Raw genomic sequence first — 23202 nt, forward strand, 5'->3', positions numbered from 1 at the left:
GTTAGGAGATGCATTTCCGGCAAACGAAGCACATCTGACGCAAAAGAGCATTGGGAGTGAGTGAATGCATTGCCCCTGCATTACCCTTCTCTGGTCAGAGTCCCTTTGACACAGAAGTGTTGCACAAAGTATATATACACTGTGTGAAAGAAACACAAACTCATCAGAAGTCCTCCAGAGATATGAAAGGACAGATGATAGCAGCATTTTTGGCTGAAGACGGGGTTTTAACGCTTCCTACAGGCAGCAATCTATGATGGTCTTATGTGGGGTTGGAACAGCGAGAGCGTGTAGAGAAAAGCGTGGGTTTTTTAATCAGCTCTCATAAAAAACAGACAACGCTATAAAGCACCAGAATGCCACACCACATACTGCCCTCTTTCCCAAGCAGGGAGAGCAGAAAGCTCTCACTCCTCCTGCCAAAAATAACCTCATCCATAGTGCAGGAAATCACAGCTTTCCATCTTGAAAGTATTACCAAAATGTCCTTCCAGCCAGCACTCCTCTGCCTTCCCTGCTTCATTCTCAGGCAGATTTCTGTGTCCTTTTGTTATGGAAAACCTCCTGGATAAATAAAAGGACTTTCTTGGTTTTCCAAGGGATTCACAGCTGACATTTTGTCTACCCACATGTCTGGTCCCACTTAAGCACAGCCCCCCCGTAGTGCTGGGGACTTCTTCAACCTTTTCATTTACTCTCATTCATGTAATGAATTGGGTGCGAACTGCTTTTGTCATATTGCATATTTTTAATTCTTTGTCATGCCTTAGCGTTTTTTTTCTTCTGTTAGCCCCAAATGTCCCTGGCTAATAAATTATAGAAACTGTTACTCCTATGGCAGTAACACCCTGAGGACCCACTCAGGCTATGTTCACTCAACACCATAATAACACCCAGCAGGAGACACCTTGAAGCCCAAAATCTCTAATTTTAGTTGAGAAAGCACTAAAAAACAAATGGAGCAAGGAATTCTGAGAGGGGAGAATGAGCTTCATAAGGACAAGGAAGCGTGCGTATTTGCAGTCATCCATAATCGACATGTTCAAAGTCTCTGTTCTCTAAGATGCACGCGGAAAATACGGACAATAACTGAACTGCCTGCAGACAATTCGTGTCGTGTTTGCTAATTTTCTGGCGGCCAATTAAATTTGCATATGACCTGAACAAACCAGGGCCATTAATTCATTTGTGAAGTCTATGTAAGTATTTGTATTATCACTGAGCCAGCCAAAAAAATTCATGATTTAATGTGAAAGCTGTGTTTAAATGAAATGTACGGTCACTGTTCATACAAAATGATTGCCAGTGGAAACAACTCCCACGGTGGAGCTGCTAATTGCCCTAACTTCATGAACAAAACACTGGATCCAAGGTCTCTGTGCTCCAACAGCTTGGCCTTGCTGCTCCACGGGTTATGGGGTGTGGATCACATCATGAGTGAGCTGCCCTTGTCCCCCTGCTGCACGGTGTGTCGAGCTGGGTGTCCTGCTTTCAGCCAGAGGTGTCAGAAAGCCCTCAGACAGGCTAGGATCCCTTTGGAGAGCTGACACACCGCAGGGTGAGATGTTTGGTCTGAACTGCCTGGCTTCAGGCTCTGCTCAGAGAAGGGATGGGTGCGCTCCCGGAGGTGCTGCTGGTGCTCATCCTGGGGTTGGGGGCTGCAGATGCTTGCCCAGGGGGAGGAACAGCACAGCCTGCCTGCCCAAATCCTCCTGCGAGGTGAGGTGGCCCAAGGGCATCAGGCACCAAGGGGAGCACCAGGCCACGGCAGCGTAAAGTGTCAGAATTCGCCAGGGCTCCTCCCTTTGCCTCAGTTTGACAGAGATCGGTGTTTACAAAAGACGCTCTTAACAGGAGATTGTACCCCTCTCTCCAGAAGTGAAGGAAATTCATTCTGGAAGGTAACTGCATGGGCCTGGATCGAAAACAGGACAGCAGGACCATGATTATCATCTCTGCAGCAAGTAATGTTTGGGCACCCAAGTTCCCTATCGGAATCCAGGCTCCTGCGTCTGAGACAGCCAGCTCTGCAAGCAGGAATCTGCCCAAGAAATAAATAAAAAAATAATAATAATTTAAAAAAAGGTTCTCTGTCTCCATAATTTAGGCTTCCAATTGAGTGAAAATGGTGTGAAAAGAGGGAATCGTTTATCTTAAATTCAATTTTGGGGGGTAATTGGTGTTTTGTGTAAATTTATAATATATAAGCCCCAAACCATCTCAGATATTAACTTTTATAGGTGATGAATAATAAAGGGATAGAAAAAATAGTATAAAATGACTATTGACTTGCTACCAATAAAGACATGACTCTTAGACAAAGATCTGTAATCACCTTGTAATTGTAAACAGTTCCAGTGTCCTGAGAGGCGTGCAGGTTTGCTTGATTTACGTAGCAGAAAATCGATTGTTTAAAATTTGCCTCAATAAGTTAGTTACCAAGTTAGTCCATCGTATGTGAAAAGTGAATTCAGCTACTTCAAAATTTAAAAAAAAAAAAATAGGATGAATTATTACTTATAGATTGAGGAGCAATAATAAAGGGAACCTGAACTTCACATGATGTTGCACCCAATAAACATCAAATGACTAATTTGTACTTTAAGTGTCCTTAAAAGCCTAAAGACTTGCACACCGCAAATGCATCTAGTGTGTTTTAGCAAATATTTATTAAAACGCTCCAGCAAATAGTAGGCAAAAAATCAAAACAAATAGATGGACCAGATACTGGATGGTGACTCACGCATGACTTCGGCATGTCATTCTGCTTCTATTCTTCTATCAGAAAGTGCAAATAAATTCCACTTTTATTGAATATAATATAATTTGAATATACGTATTGAATTTAACTTTATTAAAACAGATGAGAAGCTAAATACAGGAACAAAAAATCACAACATTTATTTCCCAGAAAAATTCAAAAGCTTTAATTAATGCTTACAAGACGCATCTGGCCATTTGGATACGACGGCTTGTTTTTTATTAGTAAATCAATTTAATCCTGCCCGGGCTGCATTTAACTACTTCAGAAGACGAGGAATATATAACCATTTACTTGGGTAGTAGGAAAATCGGCGTAAAAATAAGGAAAGAGTCAAGGAGAGGACTGACTTCAGGAGATGGTCTTGCCTGCAGACAGCTGTGAGGTTCCCAGCTGCGGGGGCTCCCGGTGTGTGCAGCTGGAGGTGGCCTCCTGGCACGGCGCTGGGCATCGACAAAGCATCTTCTCTCTTTCTTGGGAGCTCAAGGATTGGGTAATCCGTACGGTTTTTTCCTCCTGGGGGTCTTGCAAGGACGGATAGCTCGGGAGAAATGCTGCCACGCGGTGCTGACAGCGAAACGCTGGCAGCTTTGCTTCCTTGCTCGGTGGCCGGGCGTGCCAAACCCTGGCTTTTTATCCTAAAGGTGAAGCAGCAGGAAGGGGATCTGGGTCGGTTTTCCCAGGAGCAGCAGCTCCGAGCGATAACAGCGGGCCGAACCGTGTCACACCACCCGCCAGCCCCCGGTTTCCTCCCGTTCGGTTGTAAGCGGCGACAGGAATGCTCGCATCGCAGCCTCCCAGCCCTAAAGGACACGGGCTTTTCCCCATAAAAGGAGCATGGGAGAAGAAGGGGATCGCCTGCCAGCTATTAAAACCCGCTGAGATAATTTGCTAAGAGTTTGTCAAGTCGGTAAAATTAAACCCCTCGCTGTCAGCGTTATATTTGCACATTCTCCGGGCTTAATATTCGGTTGGGTTCCAAAAATCATTACTTTTTTCCCCTCTAATTTGTAGGTGTCGTGTCCTTCTGTCCCTGCAGTCCATAAACATCTCACTCTCGACACCTCAGCGGGCTCCTGACGTCAATTTACAAAGCGATTTGGGGGCTGAGTGTCGCAGCAGAGGTTTACGCGAGGTCCCCCGGGCACATATGGACGAATCCTGCCTGGGGCTTGTCTCAGAGGCACGCAGTTACAGCTGCGGTTACATCTGCCTGGAAATAGGCTGTTACTGTTTAAGAAATAGGGTCGAAACCCGTTCAAAAGCAGACGACCTGAGATTTTCCTGCAAAACCAGCGAGCTGCCCAGGGCACCTTTACATTCGTTTGGTGCGCAGCCAGGGAGAGGCACGGCCGAGGTAAAAGCCACGAACCGCATCTTCCCCGCCGGCAGCAGAGCCGGAGGGGGGCGAAACCCCCTTGCAGGAGGAATCCCCGTTTGTGCCATTGCCATCTTCCACCCGAGCCCCTGCGAGACCCGGCAGGAGGCTCCGTATTTCTGTAAGCACGTCGGGAGGTAAAACAGGGACGAGTCTGGGGAGGAAAAAAAAAAATCGCATCTGAATAAATACAGCAAAGGTACTGTGTCCCAAGCGCGGGGCAGCCCTGGGCCATGAAACTGAGGAAGGGTTTTGGGGCGGGTGGCCGGGACAGAAGCGGGTCTGCCCGGCAGGAGCAAATCCTACCCTGGAGGAAAAGCTGGAGCATCGCCTTCTCCCCGTGGGAGGTACTCCCACCCGGGAGAGCTTTTTTTATACATTATATATGGGGTGTGTGCCCTTGAGAGAGGTTTTGCAGCCGTCTTTTTCCTCTGCGTGTGTGCCGTCGACTCTTTCCTGAAGCATCAGGGCATCCTGACAGTGCTTCAGCGAGCGAGTTGCATCGCACCTGAAAAGAAAGATGGCCCGGCTGATTGCATTAATAATAATAAATAATAATTAAAAAAGTAGTAGAAAGGGCCGAGGGCAGGAGCAGCGGCGGCGGGCAGTGCGGCCGGGACGCCTCTAGATGGGGCAGCCCGCCCGCAGGCGGCCCCGGGCGCTGCGGAAGGCGGGCGGGGAGCCGGGAACCCTGCAGGGCGTCGGCTGAATCCCGGGGGGGGTCTCCAAAGAGGGTCCCCCCCGGGGAGAGGCAGGGATGGGGCAGAGAGGGGAGGCTTCATGCTCGGACTCCCCTCCGCCGCAGCCGGGCTGGCTGTGCATCCCCCCGGCAGGCTGTCCGTCCGTCCGTCCGTCCGTCCGTCCCGCTGCCCCTCTCCCCCGAGGGTCGGGGCGGGGGGGGGGGGGGGGCTCGGCGGGACCACCCAGCTGGCCCCCGGGCTCCGCAGCCCCCCGCCGGCCTCCCCCCGGCGCTGCTCGCTCCCCAGGCGTTTCCTCCCCCGAAATGTCCTTTTTTTTTTTTTTTTTTTTGGCCGGGAAGAGGGCGCAGAGATAGCCCGGGGAGGAGGAGGGAGGTGGTGGTGGGGATAAAGAGTAAAAAATAAAAAAATAAAAATAGAAAGATAAAAAAAAAAAAAAGGGACGGCAGGGAGGGAGGCTCGGTAAATCAGCGAAGAATCGCAGGCATTGTGAGTTAACCGCAGGTATTTCCAAAAGCTTGGAGGCGAAGCCCCACAAAGCAGGCACTCGGGGGGCTGCAAGCTAGCTCTTCCTCCTCCTCCTCCTCCTCCCCCTCGCCGCTCCCCGAGCCCCACAGCGGCTCTGCCCCTGCTCTGAGCCCACACACCTGAGCGGCGCCTGGACGAAGGAGCGCAGCCCGCTGCTCCCCGTCCCCTCCGCGCCCCAAAGCCTCCCCCCCGGCCCTGCCCCGCCTGCCCTTCCCCTTGTTCTCCCCCCCCCCCCCGCACTCACACGTCCCCTCTGACACCCCAAATTTCATCCCTCGGCTCTCCAGCACCCCTTAAACTCCCCGCGCAGGGCACCCTCCTACACACCTCCTCCTAAGGGGATCGCTCGCGGCTCCCCTCTTATTTCCCTCCATCTCTTAAAAAATCCCCTCGGACGTTTCCCGGCTGCATCGTGGCACGGGCGGCAGAGCCGGCAGCTTCCAGGGGAAATACCTGGGTGGGAAAACGGGAAAAAGAAAGGAGCCCCCCGGGGTTACCGGCGCGGAGGGATGAGCCCTCTTCTCCTCGAGCCAGGCGAAGACCATCTCCGGCGAGGCGCTGCGTACCGAGGCGGGGTTATCTATTGTCTTCATTTATTTTGTCCGCTAAGGACGGTGTGGGAAAACTTTTCCCTCTCGCCAAAGTCGTCGCGAACCGATTCCGGCGGGGCAGGAGGGTGCTGGAGGTGGGCGCCCGGCCGGGCAGGAGCAGGTCAAGGGCGCGTGGGTGCCCTTCGAGGGGCGAAACCGAGCCCGAGGGCCCCGCGTGGACGCGCTCTGCTCCGTTCCCCCGTGCCCCAAAAAAACCCGGGTGCCGCCCTCCCGTCCAGCAGCATCCCCCCGACGGCGCGGCCCCGTCCCGCTGCACACACACACACCCCCCCCACCCGCCCCGCCGCGGGCCGCAAGGGGTTAACCTCCGGGGCGCGCGTCTCCCCGCGGCGGGGAGCCAATCGGCGCGCCGCCTGCGCGCCCGCCGCCCAATGGGAAGGCGCGGGGCCGGCGCCGTCGCGCGGCGGCGAGGGCCGGCGGCGCCGGCGGGAGAAAAAGCAGAGGGCGGGCGGGGGCGGGACAGAGCGGGGCGGAGGCAGCGCCCGCGCCGCCAGGGACCCGCGGCGGAGCGCGGCGGCGGCGGCGGCCCCGGCGGCCCCGTCCCTATGGGCGGGCGGGCCGGTAGCGGCGCAGAGAGGCTGCCCCCGCTGCTGCCCCCGCTGCTGCCCGGCCTCCCGGCGGCGCACCAAGGCCCGGCACCGGCAGCGGCACCGGAGCGGCCGGCGGCGGCGATGCGGTCGCCCAGCTGAAGGCGCGGCGCCGTCGCTGCTCGCTGTCGCCCCGCCGGGCCATGGCCGTGCGCGGCGGCAACGCCCTGACGCCTTTCTCCATCCAGGCCATCCTCAACAAGAAGGAGGAGCGCGCCCGACACGCGGCGGGGCGGCCGCCGGGGCCGGCCGGGGGATGGAGGCTCTGCGGGGCCGCCGAGGGCCCGGTGCCGCCCGCCGGTGTCGGGGCCGGTGCCGCCCGCCCGGCCGCTGCCGCCCCGCGGACGCCGGCGGGCTGGGACTCGGACTCGGCGCTGAGCGAGGAGCCCGAGGGCGAGCGGCGCTCCGAGGAGGAGGGCGCCGGGGGCAGCGGCCGCCCCGCCGAGGCGGCGGGCGGCGGGGGGAGGCCGGCGGCGGCGGAGGCTCAGCCCCCGGAGGCGGCGGAGCGGGACAACGCCGGGCTCAGTGACAGCGAGATGTCGGCGGCCGTCTCAGGTACGGGACGGGGCGGGAGGAGGGGTCGCCCTCCGGTGCGTCGCGGGTGGGAGGCGGCCGCGGGGCTCTTGTGCCGAGGGCCCGGACCGGAGGGGTGGGGGGGAAGGGGTCGGAGACGGGCCCAGGAGGCCGAAACCCCCCCGGTGCCGTCGGGCCCCCGGTGCCGTCGGGCCGGAGCTCCCGGGGCGCGGGGGACCGGGGAAGGGGGCGTCCCGGTGGCTGCCCGCCGTGACCGCCGTGCTGTCGCCCTGCCCGCAGATCGCAGCCCGCCGGAGGAGGAGGACGGAGCGGGCAAGTGCGGGAAGCTGCTGCCGGCGGAGGACGAGGCGGCGGCGGCGCCGAAGCCGCGCAAGAAGCGCTCCCGGGCCGCCTTCTCCCACGCGCAGGTCTTCGAGCTGGAGCGGCGCTTCAACCACCAGCGCTACCTGTCGGGGCCCGAGCGGGCCGACCTGGCCGCCTCGCTGAAGCTCACCGAGACGCAGGTGAAGATCTGGTTCCAGAACCGGCGCTACAAGACCAAGAGGCGGCAGATGGCCGCAGACCTGCTGGCCGCCGCGCCCGCCGCCAAGAAGGTGGCCGTCAAGGTGCTGGTGCGAGACGACCAGAGACAGTACCACCCCGGCGAGGTGCTGCGGCCGCCCTCGCTGCTCTCCCTCCAGCCCTCCTACTACTACCCCTACTACTGCCTGCCCGGCTGGGCTCTGTCCACCTGCGCCGCAGCCGCCGGCACCCAGTGAGGGGCACCCAGCGTGCGCCCCCCGCAGCACCCCGGGGAGCCCAGCCCGTCTCCCGCCCCCCCACCCCGCTTCCCATCCAGAGCCCCAGCCGCAGCTCTCGGTGCCTCGGACAGTATTTATTATTATTTTATTGTTATTTTTATTATTAATATTATTTGGACGGTCCCTCACCCGCTCCTCTCCCAGCGTAGGACTTCTCAGCCACCCCCTCACCCCATCCCCGCCCCGGCAGCCGAGGACTCTTGCAATTCGGCACGACTAGTTCATGGTATCCATGTTGTCAGTGTATTTGGTGTAGACTTTTTTGTTTTTTGTTTGTTTGATTTCGCTTCGGATCGGTAGAGACTCGATCTTGTGTGGGAGAGAGAAAGAGAGAGAGAGAAAAAAAAGGAAAGGAAAAAAAAAAAAACACCACCAACAACAAAACGCCGCGAAACCAAATGCAGCTCCAAAGAGGAGATCAAGGACTCCCTCGGTGGATTGTAAGGAAGCTTATTTTTGACGTCTGTTTGAGTCCTTGATCTTCCAGCTCGTTGCAAACTGAGTGTGCCTTGTATGGTGCTGAATGTAAGGAAGCCTCTTTCAGATCCCCCCTGCTCTTGTTGCCCATGTTATTCCTGTACTCCATGATCCCTGGCAAAGGATAAATATGTCACAAAAGGGTGAGACTTATATCGCAACTCCAGACTTCTTTTTTTTTCTTTTTTTTTTTTTTGTTTTCCTGAGATCTTTCCGTGTTCGGGGAGGGAGGAGTTACGGATTTTTCGCACTTTCCAGTTGTATTAAAGTTGTTGTTATTATTATTTTTATATTCAATGTGAATATTTCTAGTCAGGCTTTAAAAAAAAACAAAAATCGATGTAACGGGAAATCTTAATACCATCAGTGCCTTTCACAGTTCTTCTGCAGCCCTCTCCTTCAGGGGCGGGGATTTCCGATCTGCTCAGCAATGTAATTACACTTTCTTTCATTCAAGGTAACTCGTCGCTTTTTTTTTTTTCTTTAATTTTTTTTCCTCCCTTTCTCTTTTAATGGCACTGTGCACTCAACTAGAGTATTTACTTCAAATGAATTGTGAATGTTTGTAAGCTACCCGCTGTACCTTTTTTTTTTTTTTTTTTTTTTTTAATTTATAAACTTTAGTTTAACACCTCGCTCTGCCGCGTGTGTCGTTTCTGAGGGCTGGCAGGGATTTCCCCGGCGGCTTTTTCCCTCCCAGTTCTGCTCCTTTCCCTCCGTGCCCTGCTCCAAGGGCACCGGCAGCGGCTCCCGTTCCCCTCCGGGGGCTCGGCCGGGCAGGGCACGATGCTGTTGGTCCGTCCGGGACGGAGCAGAGCCCCCAGAGCCCCCCCAGCTCCCGGAGAGGAGGCTCCCGAGCGGCTCCCGGGGAGGATGCGGCGCGGTGCGGGGACCCCGGGACCGCCACGTCGGTTTTCCCGTGCGAGGGGCTCGCCCGCATCCCTCGAAAACCCGGGCGGCTCCTGAGGGAAGCGGATGGTGAGCGTTATTATTATTCCCCCGGGTCTGCGGGTTATTCCCTCCCTGCTGGAGCCTGCAGCCGGGCTCGTCCCGGCGGCCCGAGGCCGCACAGCCGCGACAGCCGCTTGGGGCAGCCTCCTGCTTTGGAGAGCGGCCCCCGGGGCCGGCCCTACAGTGAGCGTCCTGCGAAGGGCAGCTCCCCCCCGGGGGGACGGGACGGGCCGGGCAGGGATGCGCAGCCCCTCGTTTTTCCATCCGATTTTGCCTCGCCCCTCTCCCGGGCACCCCCCCTGCCCCCCCCGGCTCCCCGCAGCGAGCGGCCCCGGGCGGATTTGCAGCCCCACCGCGCTGCTGCCGAGCCTCGAGTCCTCCGAGCAGCCTCAGGAGGCCTCCGGGCAGCTTCCTCAGCAAACCCCCTCGCCCCCCCCGGTCGTAATTTCGCCCCGAGAGCAGCGCTGCGGGCTGCGGCTCGCTCCCAGCCAGGCTCCCCGCGGCGTGGGCAGGGGCAGAGGGGTCGGGGGCGAGCGGGTCGCTCCTAAAGCTGGCGGTGTCGGTGGCACGGAGGGCTCCGCTCTGAGTTCGGGGCTTTAGCTGTGCCCCGCCGGGCGGATTGGGGCCGAGGGAAAGGTGGTTTGTAGCGAAAATCTTGGCGGATGCGGGAGGAACGACATTTGTTAGCCCCGACCCTGAAATATATTTTTTCCTTCCTTCTTTCCCTTTTTATTTATTTTTATTTTTATTTTTATTTTTATTTTTAACTGTCTCCTCCCGCCTTTCCCTCCTGGGAAAACGAAAGCTGTAGGTGGCTGGAGCAGGGATGGCTCCGAGGGGACAATTTGCAAGAGCGGAGGGGCCGGGGGGGGACACGAAATTTCTATCGCGACCGGGGGGGGCTTTCGGAGAAGCTGCTCACTGCCCCTCTCGGGCTCCGGGATGGAGAGGGGGAATTATTTCGAAGCCTTTCCCGTAGGTGACCGGGTTTTGTTATTTTTCTCCGTGCTTGCTGACGGATGGAGCGCTGCAGGGAATCGCCTGATGTGAAAAGAAAGCGTCGGTCACGAGAGCTTCCCCGGGGCCCTTCGGGTTGTGCCACCGGGTAACAGCCGCGGGGCAAAGCCGCAACCTATTTTTCTTTGAATCGAGTAAAATTAAGATGCGTTTTATTCGAGACAGAAATCGCTGAACAGGGTGATCCGGGCGAAGTTACCCGGGACGCTAGGACGAGGTTCGATATCGAATATTTCAGTTTCGCTGCTGCAATCGTTTGGCGTTGGCAAAATCTGGTATTGGAGGAACGTCAGTGTTTTACATCGGGGGGTTTTAACTGGTAATTTAATGGAATTTTACGGCACTTTGGAGGCTTTCCTATTCCTGCTTCTACCGATAATTTTACACTTTGAAATATAAAGCAATCGCTCCGAGTCTTTTTGCCTTTTCTTAATGACAAAATCCCCAGTAAACCGCGCGTAACTGCACCAAGGCCGAAGGAATTAGTCTGGATTTTCGACGGTTCAGTTCACAGCAAAACCCGGGCTCTAGCGTGCTCTCTCCATCCCCCCCGACCACATACTCGGCTCTACAGCACATCCACTGCTGCACCACGACAATAACCTCCCCATCGGTCTGTCCCGGCCTCTCTCCCCGAGCCCGGATCGGTGCAGGAGCCGTGGGAACACTTTTCCATCCGGCCACCGGCAGGCTACGGTCAGAAAGAAGGAAAAAAAAGCAGTCGCAATAGGGAGAGAGAGAAACTACCGCAGCTACGAGAAATTCGATTGTTGAAATGTAATGTAAATTGTGTATATCTTTGCATATGTCTCCACAGGCGCTCGTGTTTGTGTATGCAACACTCGCACAGGCGCAGAGACCAGCCCTGCGACCAGAAGGCTGCCTATATTTAGATCCCTCCTGCTCGCTCGCAGGGCAATAAAACAGGAAACCACGTAGGTTTCCCTTCTCACACGCGCTTGTCAGGTAGAAACCGGCGGAGAAGAAGGAGGCTCCGGGCTCGGGTGCTCGGATGCCCGCCGTGCCCGCTGCCTGCTCCCGACGGCGCGACACCTGCCCGGCCTCCCGGCGGCAACCGGCAGCGGAGGGCAAAGGTGGCCCGGGGGTTAAGGGCCTGTCCCCAGCCGGAGAGGGGCTTTGCAGGCCCCGTTCCGCTCCGCTTCTCCCGTCGGTGGGGAGAGAGGAGCCCCGAGGGCGGCCGCACGCCTGCCGTCGAGGGTGGCGGGGTGCTCGGCCGGGAGGGACCCTTCTCCGCCGTCTGCAGCTGCGAAGGTGCCGGGATCAAGCGGCTCCGTGAGACGGGGCTGGAGGTGTCCGAGGAGGCCGGGCAGCGCTGGGGACCCTGCCCGAGAAGGGAGCGGGGGCGCCGGGCACCGGGGCGGCCCCGACGGGGGCAGAGCGGGAGCCCCGACGCCGGGCAGAGCCGAGCCCTTGGAGGGAGCTTGGAGGTACAAAGCCGGAGCCCTGCGGCCAGGGGAGCCCCGAGGTGGTGGCAGCGGTGGTGGCAGCGGTGGTGGCAGCGGGGAGCTTGGTTTTGGCCGAGGTGATGCCACAAATCCGGGGCGCTTCTTCCTCGTCCCATCCCCGGGGCTGCCACCGCTGCCAGCCTTGACGAGTCCTTTTCTCCCGTCCGAAAGTCGCCCAAAAACGAAATGCGGGCTGTGCCCTGCCGTTGCCCGTTGCAGGGGGAGCAGCACCGGCAGCCAGGGAGCAAAGGCAGCGCGTCCCCTGCCGAGTCGCACGGCGCCGGGACCGCGCACCGCACCGCGCCGGGGCAGCGCTCTCCAGCCTCGGCAGGGCTCCCCCCATCCCCGGGGGCGAGCAGAGAGGTCGGTGGGCGAGGGGGCTCTGCCCGGACCCCCCCGGCCCGGCTGGAGATGCCTGCAGGGCCCTGCGCACCCCGGGTGCCGCATTTCCCCCCGACGGCTGCCGGTGCCTTGGCGAGGAGGGGGCGGAAAGTCCCCCGCAGGTGGGATTTGCTCTTTTTATTTATTCCTTTATTTAGTTTTATTCTAAGTATTGGCGTTTACGGTCTTTCTTTTTTGCAAAATAGGAAGGAGCCTGGAGCTGCCGGGAGGAGGCCGCGGGGCCGAGCGGGAGGGCACGGCCGGGGGGCGACAGCGGCGGTGCCCGGCGCGATCCGGCACCATTCCGGGGCAGGGCGGGTGGGGGGGGGGGCCAGGGCTGCCCCCTCCCACCCTGCCCAGGGCTCGGCCGGGACCCTAGGGCCCGAGCAGAAAGCCCAGGGGAGCTTTAGTCCTGGAGCTGGGAGCGCTCGGCTGCCCGGAGCCCGTGGGGAGGCTGGGGAAGAAGCATCCCAGCCTCCTCGCCGGAGGGCTGGAGAGGTGTGACCCCACGGCTGGTCCCCAAAGGGATCCTGGCGAGCAGTGCCACTGGCGGGGGGCTCCTTGGAAATAAGAGCTGGGGCTGCGGAGCTGCGGCGTTTGCATCCCTTGGGCTCTGAGGTGCGCCCGTGGCTTTTAGCCTCAAGTGAGGCTCGGTAGCAAAAGAGGCCGGCGTTTGGGCTCCCCGAAACCCCCGCCGGTTAGGGACACCGCTGGTGATAAAATATAAATCTCTGTAGCAGGGCTCGTGGATAATTCAAACATTTATTTTAACTATTATTATTGCTCTTATTTATTTTAAAAAGAACCCAAGGCGGGGGCTCGGAAGGCTCCACGCAGCTTTTTCTTACACGGCCGACCGCAGAGCAGCCCGGTGCTCCCCCGCGAGCGACAACGTCCAGAGAACGGGGAACAGGGCTCTCCTGCGACACAAGCCCCGAGCTGAAAAACCGTGGCAAGGCTGGGAAAACGCACAAGTGCCCGATCTGCAGCTTCTCGGGGCCGGACGGCGGCAGTGGGCGAGCGGGGGCTCGGCTGGGCAAGGGCAGAGGGGCGGCGGGGGGGTTGGGGGGAGTTATTTGGGATTGTATTGGGGCGAGAGCCCACGGGGCAGCAGGCGGCTGCTGGGCGGCGCGGCTTGCGGCTTTGTTTCCTCGATTGCTCTGTGGGGAAAGCAAATCCTGCTAGCGATGATGGCTCGGGAAGAAAAAAAAAAAAAAAAAAAAGGAAAGGAAAAAAAAAAAAGAAAAAAAAAAACTGGTTCAGAGGCGAGCCCTGCCTTTCTGCTCCGGAGGGAGGTGGCTGTTTGACGACCCCGCTCGCCGTCGGTGCTCAGCTCCCCGCTGCAGCCGCCCTGTAGCGGGACCCCCCCAGCCCCAGGCTTTTCTCCGGAGCAGGGGCAAAACCCAAACTCTCTGCCCGTGGATCCGCGCTCCGAGCAGCCGGGGAAAGTCTTTGTGTCGCAAAGGACTCGAGTGATAATTAGGGATGAAATGCGCGTGGAGAGGACTAATATTATTTTTGGCTTGGGTGGGAATAATACAGATTTGCAACCCGTAAGAATAAAGCCGGGGTAAGGCTGGGAGAGGAGGGAGGGAGGGGAGGCGGCTCCGCTCGCCGCCGGCAGCACCGGGTGTTGATGGCGAGCTGCGTGCCGGGCGCTTCGGCTTGGGACAGCGACGGGCAAACGCTGCCGTGCTTGGGATTTGCCTCTTGGGGTCTCTGGGGAAGGCGGCCGGGGCAGGGCTGGTGCCGGGGCGGGGGGGAACGGGGCCCTTTGGCTCTCGGGCGGCTGCCGCGAACGGATTTACCGAGGCTGCGGTGCCCAAGGCGATCAGAGCAAACAAATACTGTGCCTCCGGTAACTAAAAAATAGTAATAATAATAATAAAGTGTCCGTTCGCAGCTCCATTTATTCGGTTAGGAACAAATACTGATCACAAACGGGGAATTTGTGCGGCCGCACTGCGTTTTCCCAGCGAGCGCACCGGGAAGGGAATATCTGCGCTCCTCTGCTGCTTACAGGCACCGCTCTGCAGGGCTGCGGGCTGTCGTTTTGTCAAGGGTCTCCGAGGTTGCTTTAATTTCTTACAAATCTGGCTAATTTATCGGATTTAAAAAACCCAGATGATGCCTGGAAGGAAAGGACGCTTTTCCTCTCTCCCAGGGCGCTTTTCCTCTCTCCCTCTTGCGCGCTGTGGGCTCGCGGAACCCGGGGAGCTGCGCGTGGATGGCCCCGTGTCAGGCTGTCGGGGATCACCTTGGCATGGTTTTTACCAGCAACGCCTCCCGAAGACGCTGAAATATCGGCTTCGCCTTTGCGAACAACTGATTTCGCCGAAGAAGGATTAGAAGCGAAGGGAGAAGGCACAGAGAGGAAAAAAAAAAACAAAAAAAAACACACACAAAAAAACACCAATTCAATCTCCAGCCCTCGCCGTAAGGGGGGAACTTTAAAAGGAAAGAAACGACACTTTCTCTCGGAAAAAAAAAATACGCAAGCCTCGCAAAGCGCAAATTGCTCGCGAATTGGTCTCGCCTCGGGAAGGATGCCGTGTGCCAAAAGCCCCTTGGCCAGGAGGGCACCGGGGGGCTCGGAGGGAGCGTGGTGCCGGCCGTCCCTTCGTGCTGGAGCAGGGGGCTCAGACGGGTCCCCCTCGTGGACGGCATCCCCCAGCAGCACCCCACAACCTCTGCCCTCCGGGGGGTGCCAGCAGCACCCACGGGCTCCCCGAGGTGCTGCCGGCCTCCCCCGGCCGGCGGGGAGGGTGCCCTCAATGCCAGGCCTGTGCGCTTGGAGCTTGATTTCGCACGTCAAGGGTAATTTCTCCATACAACTTAATGGACGCGGCTTGACATCCATAATGATCGCTAATCATTCAAATTATTTTTGCTAGCGCCCAGACATGTTCCAGTTGTTGTGATAGATCGCGTTTCACCCATAATGACGGACAATTACCATTTCTAATTCGCCGGCTTTTGACACCTAAATCCACCCACCATATGTGGCTGAAACGCTCGGCGGCGAGGCCCCGATGCCGTTTGCACCGAGCCCCTCTCCTCGAGGGAGGGCCGGCCTCCGGCCTCCACGGCCTCCACGGCCTCCACGGCCTCCCCCTCGGCCCCCTCCCGAGCCCCTCCGGCTGCCTCTTTACGGGACGAACGTCGGAGAAAACCCGGCTGGAAAACCCCCAAACCCGAGCCGCCTCCTCGGGCTGGTTTTCCTGGCTCTCCTCGACGTGAGGATGCGCAGGGGGAGAGAAGGACGGGCTCGGGGGGAGGATCAGCGGTCAAACGAAGGGGCCCGGGGCCACTTTCCGTTAAGAGCATCCCCGTACCGCCGCCCCGTGCCCTGGAAATGCGATGCTCCCGACGGCCCCAGCCCCTCTGCACCCCGGGTGACTTTTTAATCTCTTCCTTTATTTTTCGCGAACGCCTCCGTGCCAAGCGCTGCAGGGCGAGAAGACCCCCCCTCGCCGCCGTCTCCGCGTGCCCTAAATATTTCTGCCGCCCTGACGGTGGAAAAATCCCCCTGGGCAGGGATAACTGCCCGTGGGTATCTCCGGCGCAGCCGCCAGGCAGGGCAGCGAGGAGCAGAGGCGGACGGATGCTGATGCCGCCGTGCTCTGCCTCGCCGCGAACTGCTCTCGGAGGCAGCCCGAGGCCCAGGCAGGGCCGGGGCCAGGCAGAGCCACGCGTGTCTGGGGCAGACCCGAGCCAGGGCTGCCCGCTCGCGACACGCCCGAGACGCCGCGGGATCGCCCTCCGCCTCGTGGGGCATCCCCTAAGCGACCCTACAAAAACACCCGCAGACTCGCCTCTCCCCTTGCCCGTTTCCCTCGTTTCCCCGACTCGCAAAAACTTCGAACCCACGCGAACCCGACAGCTCCGCTTTAACTGCCCTTTTCTTTATTCTTTTTCTTCCTTTTCTCTTTTTTCTTGTTTCTTTTTATTCTTTTGTTTTGTTTTGTTTGTTTTTCATTTTTTCTTTTCTTTTTCTCTTCTTTTTTCCTTTTTTTTCTTTTTTTCCCATGTTCCATTTCCTTTTTTCCTTTTTTCTTTTTCCTATTTCCTTTCCCTTTTTCTTCTTCCTATTTCTTTTTCTTTTTCTTTCTCTTTTTCTTTTTTTTTGTTTTTCTTTTTCTTCTTTCTTTTTCTTTTTCTTTTTTTTCTTTTTCTATTTTTCTTTTTCTTTTATTTTTCCCTTTCACTTTTTTATTTTTTCCTTTTTCTTTTTTCTTATTTCTTTTATCTTTTTTTTTCTTGTCTCTTTCTTCTTTCGTCTTTTTTCTTTTGTTTCTTTTTCTTCTTTTTTCTTTCTTTTTTCCTTTTTCTCTTTCTTTCATTTTTTTCTTTTTTTTTTCTTTTTCTCTCCCTTCTCCTTTTCCTTTTTTTTCCTTTTCCCTTTTTTCCTTTTCCCCTTTTCCCTTTTTTCCTTTTCCCCTTTTCCCTTTTCCCTTTTCCCCTTTTCCCTTTTTTTCTTTTTCTTTTTCTTTTTCTTTTTCTTTTTCTTTTTCTTTTTCTTTTTCTTTTTCTTTTTCTTTTTCTTTTTCTTTTTCTTTTTCTTTTTCTTTTTCTTTTTCTTTTTCTTTTTCTTTTTCTTTTTCTTTTTCTTTTTCTTTTTCTTTTTCTTTTTTTTTCTTTTTCTTTTTTTCTTTTTCTTTTTCTTTTTTTCCTTTTTTCCTTTTTTCCTTTTTTTCCCCGTTTGCTGCAAGGCACACCCCGACGGCAGCGCTGCTGCCTGGAGCCTCGGCGGGGCGGCAGGGGCCGAAGGGAGCGGCAGGGCCGGGGGCGTGCAGCCAGCGGGCTGAGGAAGGGCTGCCGTCGGGTGACAGCTCGGGGCGGTCACCAGGAACTGTCAGCGACCGGAAAGTGCTGAATTTTGACAGATTCTCGCAAGTCCCGCCTGAAGTTGGCACCCCCGAGGTGACTCCAGCGAAACGGCCCCACCAAGAGCAAGCCCGGCGAGCCAGGCACTGAAGTGTTTCGGCCACCACAGTGTCTTTTTAACGAAGAAAGCTGGAGATTTTCTCTTTTTCTATGCATTTCAAATTTAGCACTAGCGTGAGTCGCCTGCCTGAGTTTTCTTGGTTCACAGATAGGTATGTGGGTGAGGAGGGGCTGGCTTCTAATTAAACATCCACGGCATGGCTGTGGTGTATTGCCATTTCCCCAAGAACTAAATGCATCTCTCACACTTTTTACAAGTTAAATATCAGGTGCCGAGTGACCGTCCTCCGTGAGGGAAGGCTGCCCCGAAGCACATCCCATGGCAAGGCGATGGGGCAGCCAGGGAGTGCTCGAGCAGGATCCCTGCCCTTTATCCTTGTCCCCATACCGAATGCAGGAAGCATTGCGTCCCCTCCCTCCCGTCCCTTTGCTATCTGCTGCCCTGGGTGCTTTAACCCCCAGCCCTTTTTTTTCTGGAGGGTCCCCACCAGTGCTTGGACCACCTGGCTCCTCAGCCAGCTTCTTGTCCTTCCTCCTCTTGCTCCCAGTGGATCATCCTGGTTTTAGGTCAACTGGAGAAGTGCATAAGCTTGAGCAGTACGTGGCACCTTGGTAGAGCAGCATCACTGCAAAAATCAGTCCTCGTTCAAGTGCACTGTCTTAGGATGGCGTCTGGCCAGGCCATGGAGCTGAGGTGGGAAGAGAGATTGAGGCATGGAGCAGTGCAGGGTCAGTCTTTCTCTGGGAAAGTCATGAATCCCCCCATTTCTGAACCATTCCTGGGATGTGAGACGGGATGGGATGGGATGGGATGGCATGGCATGGCATGGCATGGGATCAAACTGCTACAACATGGGTCTCACCAGAGACCCCTGGAAGACTGGTCTCATGGGACTCACTGCCCTGGTCCCTGGTGCCAGCAGCAGTGCCTGATCACCCCACCTGCTCCCACCACCAGTGACCGAGCACTGCCTCCACCCTAATCACTACAGTTTTGTAGGACAGGGCCCTCCCTGCCTCTGTATCCTTCCGGTAGCACCAACCACTGGGTGCTTACCTGGCTTTGGGGTGCGTGGGTCAGAACAGGACCTCCAGCCCCAGACAGACTTCTGCAGCAGCAAATGCTCTTATACTTAAGCTCTTACAACATATATATTTTACAAGTTCATGTTGGCTAACTTTCTTCACCCCAGTAAGAAGCCCCAAACTCAGCAGAACAGGGAGTGTTAATTGCCATAGTTGGGTTTGGACATACTGGTACGGTTAAAGGGTCTTTAAAGTCTCCGTCCCTACCGAGACCTTATCAGGTGTCTGGACTCCAGAAAGGTTCATTTCTGCCAGGTCTGAGCTGGAGCTTTGGCCACAGGTTTAAATCATGTTTGCTCTTTCACCACCCTCACCTACACATTAGTTGTAGTGAGCTTCCAAAAGCAAGCAACAAAACCAAACCATAGCATTTAAGAACTAATAAATAAACTTTCCTGTATTCCTTTGACAAAGATTGGGTTCTTACTACATGTGTCGCTCTAGCCAGCTACGGTGAGAGGTAAGTATTTTGAAAAATAAAATAAATAATAATAATAAAAAAAAACACCCTAGATTCTGTTCTCTGCTAAGATAAGCACAGGGAAAAGAAAAGCAAAATTCCAGTGGTCAGTTTTCCCTGATAAATTTGGAAGGCATATATTATTTTACATTCAACAGACTGTCTTAAAACGTAGAGATCCCAGATATCTGCAAGGAAGCAAGACCAGTTCTGCAGCAAATACTGTTTCTTCATCCCTTCTGCAGGGTATTTTCTAGGTATTCGGGGAACAAAGATGTCTCTTAACTTCCTAGGAAGATTTCCACAGGGGTATCAAGGAGAGCACCAAGTCCTCCGTGCTGCCCGCTCCTGCTCCCCCTCCCAGGAGATGCAGCTGAACCAGCCTGCAGTCCCCTGCTGCCCTGGCACATTGCGTCTGACACTGCCATCTTGTGTCCTAGAGTTTAACCTATTATTTACAAAACCAGAGTCTTTGTCACTGTTTCAACGAAAAGGTGTAATTGCAAAGAAAAATCGTAGCTGAGTCTGCAGACAGTCTGATACGTGCTCTCAGAAGGAAATGCCAAGTGCCGGTTTTATTTAAGACACTGAATTTCAATATGTTAGCTGCTAGCCAAAGAGGAAAGGTTTAAGCGTACTTTGAGCCTGTTGGATCTGGAAGGATGAGCAGGTATTTCTGTGTCTATCATGGTTAGACTCAGGCTTTTGCTGAACTCCCAGGTCTCTCCAGTGGCACTTTTCTTCCAGCCATGTTCACCATCCCCCAGGAAGAAACCAGGAAATCTGATTTGCCCTTTGTAGACAAGAGCATGAGGGTCATGGCAATACCTTCCCGCACATTTTCTGTCTTTGCTGCCACCGCTGTAACCTCCAACAGATCTCTGCAGACTCACTACTCTACTAACCATGCAGTTCTGGTGTGTGACTTCAGTGGGTATAGCTGCATAAGAGACAAGCAAAGGAAAAAAATCTCAAACAAGCTAAGACAAGGAAGACGGTACCCTCGCTTTATCATCACTCTTAACACTCATGCCGAAGAGAACTGCCCTGCTGTACACATGGAAAGGGGAATTTACCATGGATTGGCAGAAACATCTGGACAGGGAAGACAGTTGAGGTGAACCAAGGGTGATATGCTTGTTTTATGCCCAGTAGGAAACACCAAAACATTTGGGGGAGCTGGAAAGGGATGAGTGAAATGGGGACAACAGAGACATATCTGGAAATGCAGAAAGCTCGTCAAATTGTGTCTTCACTTTTAAGTTATCTCTCTCTCTCTATATATATTTCTCCTTACAGAGAAGGCCTAGTAGCATGTTAATGAGAATGAACCAAAGTTTATTTAATGTTTCCTGACTTTATTTCTTTCCTTTTTTTTTTTTTTTGTATGCTATGACCTAGATTACTTAAACAGAGTTGTCTTTTTTAATTAAAATAAGTATAGATTGCAAATCACTGTATCCTTTTAAAAGTATTACAGTCACATAAGAATGGTGTAATTAGAGTAAGTGATGAAAACTTTCTGGTAAGGACTTCAAAACACGTCAGATTAATAATGAACAACTTGAGGAAGGCGTTGCAAATAATGTTAATTAAAAATGTCCACGTGCAGTCCCTTTGAGGGCATGTGAATAAATATCTAAGAGCTTCTATTGGGGTCTCAGTTTATACTGAAAATGAGGAAGTCTTTATAATTCATAACTATTTGGAGGTTTTATGAACAGTCTTTCTCATATTTCCCACTGGAAACCATTAGATAATCTGTTTTTATTATACAGAGCCAAACATTAGGCTTAATATTTTTGTTTTAGAACAGACCACAGAATCATGGGGATATTAGCCATCTCATAATTTTTAGGGGTGTCTTAAACCATGTACATTTATTCCCGTCTTGAGAGTTTCTTAATGTTACAATCTTTGATCCCTGTTCTCCTAAAAATGTTGCCCAAGATACATATAAAACAGGCATTAAAGGAGTTTCCTACTCTATGTTTCTTCATTAACCATCTACCTTACCACCCACCAATCTACTGGATTTAAGAGCCTACATAACCGAGTCCGTAAATTAACAAAAACTCCAGGCAGCTGGAGCAACCAAGCAGTAGATGGTACATTGGCCCTAATGTTCTCATGTTAGCACATTAAACAAGCAGGCAGGGAGCTTTTAATTATTATTATTATTATTATTTTTTACAGACAAGGTGCATGTCTTTCCTTGACCTTCTTTCTTGCAAGCCAGTTCTTTTTTGGGGCCAAATCTGAATTAACGGAGATGACAAAAGGCCTTGGATTGAAAGATTATTCTGAGTTTCTGAGGAACATTGTAAATGGGAAGTAATGAACTTCAGGCGCAAACAGAACTGGTGTTCGGTATTCTAACCGATGAGTTATTCAGCATGTCAAACTGACAGCTTGTAAATGTAAATTTTATTAAACGCAGAGCAATAAATATTTCTAAGTTTCTGTCATTTTGAATTTTAGTGGCTCACCTTGAGGCCTCCAGCCTTTTAAATCACAACTTGTACGAGCACAGCTCTGTACCAGTCACTATTCTCAAACGCCTGCTTTTAAAAGCCTCATTATTGCATTTGCTCACAAAACATCCTTGTCAGAATCCAGGTATGCATGTCTCATGTCAGTGATAGGCTGACAGGCTCATGCCCGCTGTTGTGTTTACATTGTATGTTGTATAAAGCTTTCTCCTCTTCATTCTCACTAGGCAGAAAATAAAACAGGGTTAGCCGTGATATCATCCTTCAGACCAGCCAGATTTTCTCCTTTGATCTCACAAAAATGCTTTGCATGTGCATGGCAAGAGTCTGGCTCAAGGATCCTTGTTTTGCAGTTGAGACAGTCACTGAAGGATTCAGGACAAACGAAAACACACCAACACATATCAATTAATGCTAAAATCCACCAGGAAATATTTGGGGAAAGTTCTTGCGTGACACAGTGAGATCAGTGGAGACCTCTGGTAACACTTTAATGCATTAACAGAGCTTGAGGAGGAGGCAGTTTGGTGTAGGGAAAGGATCTCAGGAACTCGGCCAAACAGCTCAGACATTTATGAGAGCAATTTTTTTTTTCAGAAGATTACAGCTGCCACTGAAGCACCAAAGCAAAGTGACAGAATTGCACAGCCTCCAACAGGTTTATGATTGCCAGTGAGAATCTAAAATCCAGCCACTTCACTTGATGTGCTCCAACAGTCACACAGAAAATGCACGTCTGTGTGTGCAGCTTGAGAGTGAGTGTGTTTGCCCAAGTAAGGGAACACTATCAATACAAATATCATTTTTTTTTATAAAAATGGTTACTCTAGTTAAAAGTAACCATAGTAAATCACAACAAACATTTCAAATTGTGTTGCACGGTGAGAAAAATTAAAGACTCTACACGTCCAATTGTATGTCTGAATCTTGGTTCTCTTAGCACTCTAGATGTGTATTTTTTCACAGTATTTAATTTTCATTGTATTCCATAGTATTTCACTTGCAATACACTGTACAAATTTTTTATTTAATATATTGACAAGCTAAAAATTTATTCATGTATTTATTTATTTATTAATCAGCAAGAATTTCCCCTGAGAAATAACTTAGCAAAACCAACAGGTTTAGATTCTATTAGATTATTCTATTATAGTCAACAACTATTAGATTCTACAGGGATATATGATGAAAGCCTCAAGACATTGAAAAGAACACCTAATATCTTATTAGTAGCACCTGCATATCCTCAAAACCTTAACAGCGGTCTACTTGAGTACAGAACTAGTTACGTAAATTCTGTCATAGTCTTTGCTTTTAATTTTTCCTGGTGTGCTTCCCCTTACAATCTCTTACTCACTGACCATTTTCTATACTCCTCTGGCTGCTAACAGTTTGGCTGACATAGATCTGACATAATCACATCATAAAGCTAATCCAGCTCTGTCAAGAACACCTATAGTTTTGGCAGTGGTAAATTAAGAGGCCTCAAAGATATGAGGAGGAAATTAGTTTGGGAGCACATAGACTAGCACTGAATGGAAGCATTTTGGGTAAGTCATGAGTTTTGATAACATACGAGAAGAGAGTTTTGCAAATCAGTTATCCCAGACACTATTTTGATGGTCAGACTCACTTAGGTATTATTAGCAGTTCATTCTCATTTTAGTTTGTTGTGTGCAATAAGATAGATGGACAGAAAGTCTCTGAAACTCTAGCCCCTTGTCATTCCAGCTGAGATACATTATCTCTGAACTGCAAGCTTTACTGTGTTAAATAACACCAATAATATCCAAGAGAGTATGTTTACTAGAGCTATGACAGGCCAGCTGCTGAATTTGTCCGCCCTCCCCAGCTGCCCAGCCAGGACATCAGCTGCCGGCTTGCTGGGTAGCCAAGATGGCAGGAGGGATGGATATGTGCCCAGCCTCGCTGCTCACAGGGGGCTGAGGTGTGACTGAGGTATGGGTACACATTCATTTTTCCCAAACCTCCCGTGGTGGTGGTAACCGCGGGCAGAGGTGTGGTAGA

General features: G+C 53.2%; 1 protein-coding gene and 1 long non-coding RNA gene across 2 annotated transcripts; one reads left to right on the forward strand and one right to left on the reverse strand.

Annotated features, from left to right (window-relative positions):
• Positions 1-2833: 2833 nt before the first annotated feature.
• Positions 2834-6288, reverse strand: LOC308194041. Its single transcript, XR_013950197.1, has 3 exons — positions 5863-6288; positions 4446-4647; positions 2834-4293 (listed from the first exon to the last, which is right to left on the reverse strand). It is a non-coding gene; the product is annotated as an uncharacterized lncRNA (long non-coding RNA).
• A 183-nt stretch (positions 6289-6471) lies between these two features.
• NKX3-2 (NK3 homeobox 2) lies at positions 6472-8797 on the forward strand. The gene is made up of 2 exons (XM_080591175.1): positions 6472-7118; positions 7377-8797. Exons 1-2 carry the CDS (start codon positions 6707-6709, stop codon positions 7853-7855), a joined length of 891 nt encoding a protein of 296 aa, XP_080447301.1. The 5' UTR covers positions 6472-6706; the 3' UTR covers positions 7856-8797.
• The last annotated feature ends 14405 nt before the right edge of the window (positions 8798-23202 follow it).

Source organism: Anser brachyrhynchus (genome assembly GCF_964034855.1).
Source record: "Anser brachyrhynchus genome assembly, chromosome: 4".
Classification (NCBI taxonomy): Eukaryota; Metazoa; Chordata; class Aves; order Anseriformes; family Anatidae; genus Anser; species Anser brachyrhynchus.

Excerpts from the sequence above, each read along its gene's own strand:
- NKX3-2 (XM_080591175.1), top strand. The coding sequence starts at position 6,707 with ATGGCCGTGCGCGGCGGCAACGCCCTGACGCCTTTCTCCATCCAGGCC. Across the intron at positions 7,119-7,376 it reads GATGTCGGCGGCCGTCTCAG|ATCGCAGCCCGCCGGAGGAG; the intron begins GTACGGGACGGG and ends CCCTGCCCGCAG.